At 47.0% G+C, this 14,527-nt stretch overlaps 1 protein-coding gene across 1 annotated transcript in view; it reads right to left on the bottom strand.

The window, feature by feature from the left end:
- The window catches only part of BLTP3A (bridge-like lipid transfer protein family member 3A), a 35,983-nt gene extending 21,456 nt beyond the window's left edge, over positions 1-14,527 (bottom strand). Inside the window, exons 1-2 of the mRNA XM_076358134.1 lie at positions 14,440-14,527; positions 318-480 (exon numbers count right to left, since the gene is read on the bottom strand). Of these exons, the coding sequence (XP_076214249.1) occupies positions 318-480; positions 14,440-14,483 (207 nt within the window). The 5' untranslated portion in view covers positions 14,484-14,527. The remainder of the gene's footprint in view (positions 1-317; positions 481-14,439) is intronic.

Below are 14,527 nucleotides of genomic sequence, written 5' to 3'. Positions count from 1 at the left end.
GTCCTTCTGCCACAAAGCACCCGAAGGTGAGGAAGGATCACAGCACACTTTCCTTGTGCTTCTCCCAGCATCCTCCACCATCTGCTGCCGGCCACCATCAGGGGCAGAGTGCTTAGCAAAGGTGGCCTTTGGTGAAACCTGCTATGGCTATCTCATACATTCAATTAGCAAATCTCACATCTAAAGCACACGGTTTGAGATGCATGGATCAAATCACACCACGATTCTTCATCGGAAATTCCCAAGTGACAAACAGAAGCTGCCACTGGAAGGCCTCAGCTGCGTCTGGGGACGTGAGCGCAGCCTCCTCTGCTCACCCTGATAGACGCCTTGTTACAGTAGACCCGAGTGATGGCAAGCCAGGTGGGCAGCTCCAGCACATTCTGCAGCACCTCTTCATCCAGTTCCAGGTTGGTCAGCTGCCCCTGCCCTTTCAGCGTGCTCAGGTTGATTTTGTCTGGAGAGAGATTCTTGGTAAACCTACAAGAGAAGAAAGAGGAGACTCTAAAAACAACCCCCAGCAAAGCTGCTGAGACTAGAGGAGCCTTTGAGAGAGCTATTTTAAGTATAAGAATCTGCTTGCTGTTTTGTTAAACCCTTTCTGACATTTTTAAACCCAGGGCATGTTGGCTACTCCAGAAAAAATGTCTTTATGCTTTGACATTTGAAGGGCTTTGTTTGTTTGTTTGTTTCTTGTTTTAAGTCAAATTCAAGTTTGAGAAACTGAAAACTCCTTCCAAAGCACTGGGAACCTGGAAACCAGCAAAATTGTCCTAGGACAAAACCAATGAAAATCAAAGCCAAACTGCAACAGTTCAGCAATTTTACTCCCCCCAGAAGTGCCATACCAGTGGTGAAGAGTTTAGTTATCTAGATTCTTTTTGAAGTTTTTGACACAGGAAAGTAACAGATCATTAATAAATGATTTCTACGGCTGTCTCTTTAAACACTAGTCTCACAGTCCAGCCTGCTCTTTGGTCAGCAGGTCCAAGCATGCAACCTAACTCTCCTCCCCAGCGACCAGCCCAAGCTCCTGTCCTCTTCTCCTTTTGGCAGCCAGCAGCTGCTGCTCTCTGGTTGCAATTCCTCCTCCCAAGGGCTTGTGTTGTTTCCACCTCCCTTGCATACAGCCTAGTATGTTCAGATCCCTCATGTGTCCGAGATTCAAATGCAATGGATGAAACAATTTCAGCAGGACTGCTCAAAAGCAGTGTATTCCAGGGCAAATCTGAAAACCTCTGCCTTCATTAAAACCATCGTGGCCCCTAAGGAACCAGAAAAGCCAGCTCAGAGGGCACTAGACCACAGAGGTTGTATGCGTGTCAGCGATATCTCACCGGGACGGCTGTCTCCATTCAACAACCTTTCTGTGCAGAAGGGGCCACCACCAAGGGCGCGAGGCAGCTCGCACCAGGACACTCGGCGTGTCACAGGATTCAAAGTTGAAGACTCCCTGCCAAACAACTTACCCACTGCTGAAGCCAGGGCTTATTCCACACATTCCTCCATGCTAATTCTAATTCTGTACAGTGGTCCAGAAAGCGGAAGAGAAAGAAAGACCCTATTGTCAGCGTAAGCGAGATTAGGCTCACAGTTAGTCACACGCTGCCATTCTCTCTCCTTTCCCTGCACCAGCAGCGTGGGCTACTTCTCTGTGAAAGGCACAAAGGGCATCTTGAACAAAGTCATTGCTAAAAGAGGGGAGGGGAGGAGGAACCAGAGCAACACTGCCGGGATGGCAGCTGATGTGGCCACCGTAGGAGCACGAGGTGTAGCACAAAACTGGCTGAGACGCCAGAGCAGCTGCTGGCTGGTCAACCCAGGGCTTCCTGGAGGAAAAGTGCCTTTCCAAAGCCAGCGTTTTGTTAGGAGAAAGTCTGACGGATGGCGAAGAGCCGCTGATGTCAACCCTACGCTACTGATGCAGCAACTCCTGGAAGAGGAGGGTGGCACAAACAGCTGCGAGTTTGCCTGCTACTGCTTTTAACCTTGATCCCTGCCAGTGTAGAGTCTTCTGCTGCCACAGAAGCCTGAGTCAGACATTTACTGTGTCATGCTGTCACCTCCCTCCCCTGAGCCAAAGGTACACATTGAGAGCTGATTAATAGACTAAGTTTATAACACACCTGCCAGCATCTCAGGCTGACACATTCACTTTAAAATTGTTACTCCCTTTAACCGGAGGCTTTCTTGTTTAAACACACCCAGGAAGGCAGCCAAGTTCAACACTGCTTCTCAGCATCTGTACAAAGAAATAACATATTCCAGAGTGTGCTACATCGGCTGCTCCACTGGCGCGGAGATGCAGGGATAGGCTGAGTGTCTGTAAGATTTGCGCTTGGCGTCCCGCTGTGAGCGCCCACAGTCTCAGGCACTCTTGAAAATTAGACCAAATACCTCCAGAGGCAATACATGAGCAACCTTGTCTTGCATTAGTGAACCAGCTCTGCTGAAAGCTGTTGTAATCATGTCCACCTGGGATCAGATACTAAGAATAAAACAATTACAGCCTGAACAGGTAGGTAATAAAAAGCACTTGGCACTGTTAAGCTCCCAGGCTGCTGTGGGTAGTGATCAGCTTACAGGTGGGGAGAGGCTGAGGCACAGAGCAGCTTTCTCACACTTGTAAAGCAAGGATCAAACCGCAGGTGTCTCAAATGCTCATCCCGGGCTAAGCATGCTTAGATGGGGAAGCTGCTTTCAGCTGGTAATGCAGAAGCAAAATGTAAGGACACGTCTAAACCAGGGAATTACTTTTATTTCATGAGTATGTGCGTCAAAAAAGCAGTAACGCAGTGAAAGGACGCTAAAGCTGTGAAACAGGACACTGGTGGACAGAGTGGTATGAAACATGATCTAGCTAAAAACAAGTAACTATTTGTAATCATCTACAGGGAAAGGCTGCAGAAATCCTGCTGAACAGGTAAGAACACCACGAGTACTACCAGACTCTATGAAGAATCCTTTTCATGAGGCATTCTAGGTGCACCACAATGTGCTGTTCCACCCCCAAAGGACAGATTACAGACCCCGCCGGTGATGGGACACAGAAACTGCAAGCTTTGTAAACAAAAAAAATCTAGAACTGAAACAAATTCTCTCTTTTAAACCACACAGTCAAAATTCCTGAAGGTATGCCTATTACCAAGTCCCCCACTCTCAGTTTCTCCCCCTGTAAATGAATCCGAGATCTTCAAATGGAATAATCTTCAAATTTAAGACATTTTGATACAGATAATGCATGTTAGATGGGGCTTATGAACTCAGGAGTCCATAGATGCCAAATCTTCATTACTTCTTGAAAGGAACTGCTTTGGTCACTGTCAGGGGAAGGAAAAAGCAGTGAGAGCAGACAATTTTAGATGTTTGTTGGCAGACTCACTCCATTCATACTCATCAACAGTAACATTTTTGGCAGCATGGATTGCTGGCTTAGAGAAGAGTGAATGAAAATGGTAGCTATTAGGAAAACTGACAGTGTGGGATATTTGCCTTTTTTTTTTTTTTTTTGCAACTCTAACAGAAGTCACATAGCACTAAGCCAGTAAACTCAAAGGACAGCACTCCTTTTGAGCTTGCCAGGATTACCATGACAAAAGTCAAACCAGAAACCCTTTTTCTATCTCCTATGGAATTGTCACTGCAGAGTCACAAGGGCATTTTGCATCTGTGTACACTTACACGAGCACACATGCATCCGCACTAACAATACCGTGAGCAACATTTTATCTCTGAAAGTGTCTGCCAGCCAGAAGCCGATCTGCTGCACAGTAGCCAAATGGACCATCACAGCCACCAGCATCCATAGAAAGTCTTCAAGTGACTAAAAACATCTCGCTGCATTCACAATGAAGGCAACGGGAAGGACAAACCAGAAGCTTGTTAACAGCTATGGCGAGGGAAGCCCTGCTAGGTCAAGCCTCTTTCTTAGCCCAGTGGTTTGCGGAGAAGAGTTTTCACTACAGTCTGTTTCCCACTGTTTCTTTCCATTTTAGATGACACGAGCATTAGGGCTCTCAATCAATGTTCATAAGAAGCAGACATACAGTCATTAATAGCGCTATCCTAATCTCAGACTGAAGGTCTCGCTCCTTCCTAAGAAGCTAACACCACCGTGATGATTTAAACCTCAACGCCTTCTTGGGATTTGACCTAAAAGAACGATGTTCTTTACAGAAACCCTCAGCTTTCTTGAGCAGTTTCCGAGATCATGATTTCATTTGCTCTGAAGCCTCATCTCATGTTTTAGATGGGGAAGGCACAGGAGTGTCAGTCTATTTGCTCAATCATCAACTTGAAGATACATCAAAAAATTATGTCACTACTAAAAGAACGACTGCCTGATTCATCAGCTTGCATATCCAGAGGCCACAAACTCCCTGACTGCAAGAGGGAGTTTGGCCAAATCTCACTGCTGGCCTGAAGCCAGGCTATAATCATAAATAATAAATTTATGTTCACATTTGTAGCTGTCTGGCCACACTGTCGCCAACTGAGCAAATGCATAGACAGATAATGTCAGGTGAAGATGTCCAAAATCATTAAACTTCTCTTCAGATCCATCTCTCTCATTACCTTGCTGCCACGTGGTACAGGAACCCTCTCGTCAGTAGCTTCGTAATGCTCAAACTAGATGTTCTGCCTCATCTCCTGCAGTTACTCAGTAATCATTGTCTATTGTATGCAATCACTACCTAAACACATTTATTTCTATTAATATCTTTGTTACTATGGTCATTACGTGTGAGAACTAATTAGCGGTACACCAGCGACCTTGATTTTACTTAATGACAAGCATCATCTATTGGCAGAAGCAAGTAACTGTACGGCTTGCAATACTAGCCACAGTTGCAGATAGCAGATGGAAAAATACTCAAAACACGAGTAAGCCAGGAAAGGGGTAACTTGTCAGCTGCAATCTGAAAACAGACAAGCAATATTAAGGGCCTCAGGGAAACTGCTGCAGACAAGGTTCTTGCCTTCGTAAGGGTAACAGCAAGGGAAGAGATGAAGATTTTCTGCTTTAATTTGGAAAACAAATACGTAATCTAAGCAGCTATGTGAGAAGGACAGAAATTAGATGTGGAAAAAAAAAAACCCTCACCTATATTCTGGCCAATGGAGATTTGCTCCTTACCCAAAATCTTTCCCAGAGCCTTGTCTGGTTAGGTTTTGGACAGGCCATTTAATGGGATTTCCATCTTCCTTGGGAAGACCTTCTACAATCCAAAAATCTCTGTGATAGGACATTTCCCCTCAAATTAAACCTTCTTATCTCAGGAGCTAAAGAGCATGTTTACTTGGAAAAGAGGTTCATGACTAGTACAAGAAAAGATTGGTGACTTCCAAATACAGGAAAACTTTCAAAGAAGACAGCAGCAAAAGCTTTAACTGCAAGACACGTGTCTGAGAACGAAGTGAAAAATAATTTTGGAGGAAGTAAAACTGGGCAAGCTATCAAAACTTCTGTAAAAAGGGAAAAAATAGCTGCTTCGAAGACTCATAGGAAGAAGCAGCAAAAGCCCTTTCAGGAAGAAAAGCTATTTTACTTACTCAAGCTTTTGGTGTAACTGTGGAGTAATCTGCCTGGTGAGCAAGCACAGTACTACTCAAGATTGAGAGTTTCAGAGTTGCAGACAAGGAAGAGACACACTGAATTAGCAGAAGACGAGACTAATTTATGCACGGTATTAGATGGTATCTAGTACTAATCTAGTCGGTATCATACCAACTTAGTAAAAAGCCATTTAGAATTTAAGGGAATTGTTTAGAAGATGGAAAGCACCACATATTACTAATGAAAATCATCTCCGTAACTCCAGCTCTACACTGCGTACAGTACTGGTGTACCCTAGATATACTGGTAGGCAATAGTATTTTCCCGTGAGGACAAAGAGGTCCCAATGCTATAAGCCTGATGACTTTGCCCTACTTAAGTTACACAACAAACTCAGTACACGTTACCATGTAACCTGGTGAAAGCCTTTAGCGCCATACTGGTAGGCTCCTTATCAGGGTGGATTTAAGTGCCTTGATGTGCCTCTATACACATGCCACTGGTGGCTTTAAATTATCAGCTTTCTGTCTTTCCAAGCTTCAACTACATTGAATAAAAGGCTGGGCCACTCAACCACCCAAAGCCAAACGCAGTTCCACATGCACCACAAAACATCTTTAGGCCCAAAACAAACGAGTTATCAGCTCTCTCGGCTCCAAGTTACCTATCGCACTACAACACGGCTAAGGTAAAAGACTTAGAAATTCAATTCAAACTTGCAGAGGAAAATCACCATTTCCAAACAGATCAGGAACGAGACTGAACTATTACACAAAGCATGAATGCCAGCTCACTCCTCCCTGAAGTCTGCCTCCCCACGTACTCGGACCCTGAGGACACTTTCTTGTCCAAAACAGAAATGACTCTTAAGCACCCTGAATACTGAAAACTGCAAAGGCTCCAGACTAGGTGCGCTTCTTGCACCACACCCACTGTCAACTAATTTGGTACTCGGAGACCTGTAAAGCAGACCATAAACTAATCTGAAAGGAACAGAGGCTGCATTTTTGGCAGGGGTTGAACTCCACCTCACTGAGGAACTCTTTTACTATTTCTAGCTCATCGGCTGGAAGCTCAGTAAAGTTTAAATGCCAGCTGCCCCATGCTCCAAAATCTGGAACGCAAACCCTCGTCAGCTGCCAGGGAATTTCCCGAGACTAAACCTCAAGCAAATAACAACACATGAAAGAAAACTAGGAAGAAACATATAAATAAATGCACTAGTCAGAAGCCCCACTTCTCAGATTTTAAGAAGTTATTCACCCTGCAATCCAATCTACATTTTTGTTTCCAACCTGCAGAAAATAACAGGTTATTACAAAATTCAGACTCAACTGAGCAGCTGCAGAGGAGATAAGAGCTCAAGGAGCCTAGAAGAAATAAGACAAGGGGAGAGGAGTTGTATTAACAGCCCCTTTTCCTGGCCCATTGCTTAGTCTGAAGAGCAGTAGTGGCGTGGAGAGGTTCCATGCAGCCAGCGCAAGGCTCTGCAAAACCCAGCAGCTCACGTCAGGATACACCCAGCCATATTTTCCTCCTGAGCTACTGAAGTGCAATTTATTTTTGCTGCAACAAGATTCTATTTAGCATTCCAGATACGGCACACGCTTCTCTCTCGAGCCGAGTGGAAGTGGTTGGAAACACCTTGCATCCAGCAGCCGACACACGCTTCGCAAAACTGACAATTTGGTTCTTCTGGTAAACTGCAGCGTAGCAACCCTGATTTTAGAGATTACTCTCTGTGAAAGGAAAATGCCACGTCCTGTCATGTGCACACTCTTTCCCTACCCCTGTCTTGAACAAAGAAGTGGTAGCTGTTTATTACTTCACTGCATAATAGCCTGGGGTTCCTTCTTTCCATCAAGAATTCCTCAATATTAAAATTTTAAAGAGTAAAAAAGCCATCAAAATGTACTAGGAAAATAAGAAATTTCCAAATTACAACATCACAGGGTTTGCATCTGGCCTTAAATGCTTTGCTAGACACAGCATGGAAGAACTTAAGAGACAAACTTATTACCTGTGGTTCAATGCTGGATACCTCAGGAGCTCTGCCTGATGGCCTGCAAAACAGCAGCCACTGCTGGGAAGGAGACACGTCAAAGCTTCTTTTTTAGAAATTGGCTCAGAGTTTTGTGCTACAAACTGTTTCCACCCCATTCCCAAAACTATTTGCCAGTGTTCCCTGGGCTATTTTCAGAGCAATGTACAAACTGGCTCGTTAGTATTATCTCTACTTAACCACTGGGGAAACTATGACACCAAATGATTAAGTGACTTCCCCACAGGCACACCAAGCACCACACTGCCGACTGCCCTCCAGACCCAACCGCGTGCCCTACCCAACACAGCCCCACGGTGGGTGAGCTGCAGGCATCTCCCATCTGTCCCCAAATCCCCCCACCTTTTGAGACACATGTCCTGCTGCTCTCAGCCACATGAAGACCAAGATGTAGAACTTAAAAGTTCAGGGAGGTTATCCACACCTGGGTTACCTGCTCTCTGTCACATCCTTGTGTTGCTCAAGCCCTCTTCAGCCATGCCAAAACGCGTGCAAGCCCCTTGCAGAGAACACAACCACATCCCTCCTCTGCTATTCTCTGTCCGAGCGCTGGCTGCAGGAAGGGGTTATTTTGGGCTTTAGCTACCAGGTTTGTTTTTCAAGCCCTTCATGCTTTGGATTCCAACTTGTGTGCTTTGTGGCACTTGGGCACCGAAGAAATTATTACCTGGCTGAACAGAATGCACTGAAAAGCAGGAACAGAATGCTTTGCAGATGGAAAAGTAATGGCTTTTTTATCATCAATTTTTAACTGCTAGCAGCTTTGTGGTTTCATGTATTTCCTACAGCTGCAACAGCTATTTTAGGCAAATTATCATCTTCAGCAGTAGAAACTTCCCTGATCTCTGAAGGAGGATATTAAAGCAGCTAAAGCCAAAGTTGCAATGTTGGTCTCAATTCTAGCAAAGAGACTCTGTCCCGGGCAAAGGTTCTCCAGAGGTCTCTTCTGCCCAAATCATTCCACAATTGTGTAGCTTCATCAGGCCATTCCCAGATGCAATTTCCTTGCTTTCCTCCCTACCAACCATGCTCTTTAAATTTCTTCCGGTTAATTTAGAATCAAGGCCAGGAAACTTGGAGAAACCTGAAGGGTTAAGTGGTAAGCACCCACCTTATACTGACGGTAGGTGTTTCTAAATCAGAGGGTTTCCAACACATTTTACTGAGTGTGCCATCACTTTGACTGTCACTGCAAGGGCACAGCTGCATCTCAGCATTCGAGCACGCAGCGATGCTGCAAAACACTCCAGGACAAGTGAGAGGTAAACAGACCAGAGAATTCAGACTGTATTTTCTTATAGTGATTTCCAGACTGCAGCATTTAGCCAAGAAATCGAAGCATTGGGGGAAAAGAAGCGCTCATTGGACTTAGGGAATTCCCCACCCCTCCGCGTTGGGCAAATAATGCATATCTGATAACACAATCTGACCTTCTGCCCAGTGCAAGCCACAGAGCTCATCTCAACGATTCCTGAATGGCAGAGACTGAACCCCATTTTCTTGGCTGAAGAACCACCGCTTCTGCCTCTTGTCCTCACATCTTTTCCGAGGAGAAGGATGGGTCTCCTCGGGATAACACATCTCGCTTCTGCCATCCTGACCTGAGAGAGTCTAGTACCACCAAACAGCAGGATGACCATCAGCTACAATGGCCTTTCTTTGTCCTGTCTCAGCCTGAGAGCATGTCTTTGATGGTGGGGGTAGACAGAGGGCAGGCAAGGAGATCACACACTTTTGAGCACGGAGGTACAAACAGCTCCAAGACTAGCTGAAGAGCTAATCCAGTAATGCTACGGAACAGGCAGGGCTCACGTGGCATAGAGCAGTTCTCAGTCTTGGAGCCAGCTCTGAATTCTTTGCATGTGGCACAGAAGTAGCACAACTGCCTGGAAGGGGTAATACCAATGCATTTTCAGGGCCAGGAAGATTCTGAGATTCTTACATCCAAGTTAGGAAATAACAGCCCACAGAAGCCTACGTGTTCCTAGCTCAGCGCACTCTGCAACACCCACGTGTTCCTAACTGCTAAATTGATCTAGAAGAAACTAAAGATACACTATAGGCTTTCCTGATATTTTCACTTATCTACTAGCAGTGGTTTTATCCTTTGCAAGGACCGGGTGCAATTGCAATTGAAAGAGGGGAGGAGTCAAGGCAATCTCGTCTGGAAAAAGGGATATATGGCCTAAACCACTGGGAACTGAGAAGAAAGGCTCTACTAAGATGCAGTACAATTTATGAGGAGTTACACGATGCTGTTTCTTCTGGCTGCGTGCTTGACCTACATCTACAAGCATCAAAGTGTCACATCCTGCACGTGCTACTCAATTGTTTTATTTTCTAGGATTTTTTAAAATTCTGTTTCTAAAGCCCATCTTATTTATCCAGAAAGGTGGCTCCAATACTGCGCTATGAAAGACAGTTCTGCCAACTTCTGCCATGCCTCGTCTTCCTCTGTATGACAGCGGGATGGAGAAGAAGTGACAACTGACGGCACGATCGATAAACCTGGCTGCACAGCCTTGCACCTGCTAAAGATAATTTGGCTTCAGCCTTCATTGGAAAGGTTGTACTGTCCAAAACGTTACCCGTCATTCAGCAACCTCCAAAACCCGGGAAAGGAGGAAACAAACCAACCAACAGAAGCAAAGCACAGTATAAGATGACACAGAAAACCTCGCTACAAACCCTGTCTTAATCCCTTCCACAGTTCCCAGTCCTGCTCCACAGCAACATAGCGCCTTGCAGATACTGTCCCGACCAACACATGAAACAGCAGCTGAGATCCTACGTGTCTAGTAATCCAGTGTAGCAGACCGGGGATAAAACAGAGCAAAAATCCCAGTGGCACTCAAGTACTTCATATACTCGGGAATGAAGGGTCTCTGCGAGCGTCAGGCCCTGTTTACAATCATGGTTCTAGCAAAGACACAACCACCAGCCCAGTATCACCTCCGTTTCTGTTGCAGGCGTCTGTTATCAACTCGGCCAGCGGCCTGCACTGGTGGCTCAAGCACCGCGCTCTTCCCTCTGCAAACAGGTCTCACTTCCCATGCCGGTTTTCCTCTGTATTGTCTCAGCGACAGTGCTGGCGTTACCTCAGCCAACTTTTCTCTCTCATTTCTCCTCTGCTTCCTTCTCACCCTACTTTCAGAGGTTCCTGAAGCTCCTCCTCAGCTGCAGTTCTCCAGGGCTCCTGTCAAAGCTAGATACACTTGTGGCCTCCTCCCTCTGCCTTCAAACCTGCTCCCAAACCCCACCCCAGCTCCTCTGCTGACACCAGCTTTTCCTTCTTTCAGAGGCTTTTGACTCAGTGGCTCTTTCACATCAGTCCTTTGGAACTGGAGCAAGCCAAGCTATTACCTGATTATTTTCTCCACCTAACTTTTATTCTTTTCTTCCAGAGGGATTACATGTTGTATTTCCTCTGGAAGCCATGTAGCATGCGCAATTAGATGGTCTATCAGGGCCTATTACTCCACAAGCTCACATTTTAACATGTATAACAAAAGAAAATGTCACAAAGCAGTTGTCAGATGCAGTAGTGGATAAAAGCTTCCCAATTAAATTAAATAAAAATAATTTTGATAAGGATTTCCACTGCAGTGCCAAGAACTCAAATCCCAAAGTGTTATATTAAGTAAGTTGGGTTAGTTTGGCTTGCCTCAGTTTCCCTGTTTACCAAATGGGGATAAATACCACCTTTATAATACTCTGAGATCAAGTATCTACTGCAGCTGCACTGAGCACTATTTAAAAAAAAAAAAAAAGAAAAGACAATAAAAAGAGGGTACTTTCAAACAAAACCAGAAAGAGGTAAAGGCAAATCACTGTTTTATTTTAAAGCAATAGATATGCTTCCTTGAATAATTACAGACTGGTAAACACAACCAAAGTACCCCTCTTGTTGTACAGCTTCGGAGGAGTTCAAACCAGATTCAAGTTCAAACACACAGCAAGCAGCTGATGCTTCCGACAGCTCGTAGGGAGAGCCCTTTGTCCCAGCTACAACGGTTTGGTGTCTGGTTATAAACAGTCTCCCTGCAGAATCTGCCATCCCAGTACTGCAGCCATGTGTGCAGAAGAACCAAAAAGTGAAACCACCTAATCTGTTTTCTTTTCCAAGCTAAATATAGGACGAAAGAGTGAAAAGCACAGATGGTGAAAGCACTGCAAGTTTTTAGATTCTTCTGCTCTAGGAATTTAAGCTGCTAAAGCACAACACAGGCTAAGCCTTCTAAAATACATTCATAACTCAGCTCTGTCCCCGACGGCAAAGCCCAGCTTTACAGATCACCGCAAGTGACCACTGTCATCCTATTTGACATGTAATTCCCGTAATCTGAACAGTTGGTGTGAAATAACTCTCTCATACTTCCCTGATCTTGCTGTCTCTCGTGACCCTTCCTTGCAAATTTCCAGATAGAAAAGGAACAAAAACACACCCCATGCAGAAATTACTTCAAATGAAGACATAACGAGAGGAACAAGGAATTATTTCATATGCAAATGGAAAGCAGAAAATAAAGGCAGATTAATGATTCAGTAGCAAAATTCTTCCAGGCAAATGAGCATAGCTGAAAGAAAGACCCAAAGGGAGTGCGAAGCTGAGGTATTTAGAGGAAACAAAACCGGAACGGAAAAACATCATCTTTTTTATACAACATTAAACTGTGTTCAAAACGCATTTCTACAAAACATCCACAATACTTATGCAAGAGAGGGGCAGGATCAGACCAACCACCCCAAATGACAGAGTCCAGCTAGTAGGAAAACAGGTAACGCTCCAGAATTTTTCGTGACTCCCTGTTCTCCCTGGAACTGCACAAAGAGAGACACAGGTGAACGTTAACAACCGGCCCGATCGGGCGGAAAAAAGGGGGCACTTTGAGCAGGAATGTGTTCTAACAGTGCAAGATAAGGGAGACTGAAAAGCAAAATTAAGTAAAAGCACCACCAACAAAAGTGTATTTATCTAAAAAAAAGAGAATTATCCGTAAGAACAACACATGCGGTCTTTCGTCCTAGGAGGAGCGGTACCTAGGAATAAAGCCCAGCTCTATTTCAGCCTCCATTAATAACTGCTCTCATCCACCTCTCCTTGTTATAAATACTTCAGTGCCTCCTGACAAGAACACTGAATCCATAACGAGCACGACATGCCAATTTGAGGTGGAATGAGACAGAAAGCTCGGAGATTTGTGATGTCAGGTCTAGCAGAAATTAATTTAAATTAGCGCACTGTTCAGATCAAGCAGCAGGCTCTATTACACTCCTTTCTGGTACGCTGCCTGGAAAGCTGGAGTACTGAGCAACTAGTGACTCAGAACCGCCGCAGACAGACACTTTATTGAGGAGACTGCTCGCTTAAAGTTTGCGGGCATTCTTCTGAGGTTCCAGAAACTCTCAGGATTTACTACCAGCTTCAGAGAGCCAGGATTCCCAGGTCTTAATTCCTTGTTCAGCACTGACACCACGTAACCCCGCACAAGTCATTTCAAGCCCCTGGCTTTTATGTCTGGACTTCTCCACCAGTAAAAAAGAAAAGGACTTGATCATCTGCAGCTCACAAAGCACAGAGAGGAAAAGCACTGTGCAATGCTGCGCCTTCATCAGTATCCTCCGAGATACGCCACCTTTATATTTCATCATATTATTCTGAGCTTTCAGCAATGCAGAGGGAGGACGTGCCCGTGGCCGTAAGATAACACAGTAACCACTAGCTCTCATGCAGCTCTTTTCTTTCAAGCGGCAGGGAAACTGAGGCACCGCGATTTGCCCAAGGTCAACCCCCACGTCAGTAGCGGAGCCACAGCTGAAGCTGTATTTACTGACTTGCAGTCTTACACATGAAGCACCAAATGATGGTCTTCCTCGATGCACCTTTGAGTGCCTTTAACGAACTTCACCGAAAATGACAAAACATCAGCGAAAACAACAACCAAGTGCCTGAGCATGTGCTACGTGTACCAGGTATTACAGCATTCCTTCTCGCCCTTGGACTCGGTACCTTTTGCTGTTCATGTTCTCCTCTTGCCTCTTGAACTTTTATTCACGCTCACCCGCTCCCAGCCGAGCGGGAGCTGCTGTTGGGAGCAGCCCAGGCCTAGAGCCACCCCGAAGGGTGAGCAAACGCAGCCCCCGCCGGAACACACGCCCAGCCGGACGCTTCCCTGCGCCGCCGGCACCAAGGCAAGACCGGCAGCGGCAGGAGCCAGGCCGGGCTGGAAACCTCCACCGCGGCTCCCGCACACCGGGAGCGCCGACCCGGGGCTCTGAGGGGCCTGACCCCGGCAGGACGCGGCGCTGAGGGCAGGGCGGCAGGGCCCACTCGCGGCGAGCCGGGCCCGCTCCCTCCGGGCCCTCAGCCCCCCCCCGGACCCCACAACCCCCGGCCCTCAGACACCCCCCTCCCCGGGCCCCACAGCCCCGGGCCCTCACACTCCCCCGGGCCCTCAGACCCACCTCCGGCCCTCAGACACCCCCCCCCGGGCCCCACAGCCCCGGGCCCTCAGACCACTCCCGGGCCCTCAGACTCCCCTGGGCCCTCAGACCCCCCCGCCCCCAGGCCCCACAGCCCCGGGCCCTCAGACCACTCCCGGGCCCTCAGACCCCCCCCCGGGCCCCACAGCCCCCGGCCCTCAGACCCGCCCCGGGTCCTGCAGCTCCACAGCGGGGCTGCCAGCCGGGCCCTGCGGCCCCCAAGCCCCACAGCGGCCCCCCCGGGCCCTCACCCACCGCCCCGCCTCAGGCCCGGGCCTTCCCGCACCCGCCAGGGGAGGAGGAGGAGGAGGAGGAGGACCGGGCGCGGGTGCCTCACCGGGAGAGGTGCTTCAGGATCTGCTTCTTGATGATGCCGGCCATGCCGCGGGGCGGCGGGGCTCAGGGCCGCGGGCGCCGGGACCCCA

Source organism: Aptenodytes patagonicus, chromosome 22 (assembly GCF_965638725.1).
Source record: "Aptenodytes patagonicus chromosome 22, bAptPat1.pri.cur, whole genome shotgun sequence".
NCBI classification, from domain to species: domain Eukaryota; kingdom Metazoa; phylum Chordata; class Aves; order Sphenisciformes; family Spheniscidae; genus Aptenodytes; species Aptenodytes patagonicus.
This window is presented reverse-complemented; position numbering and strand designations above follow the sequence as displayed.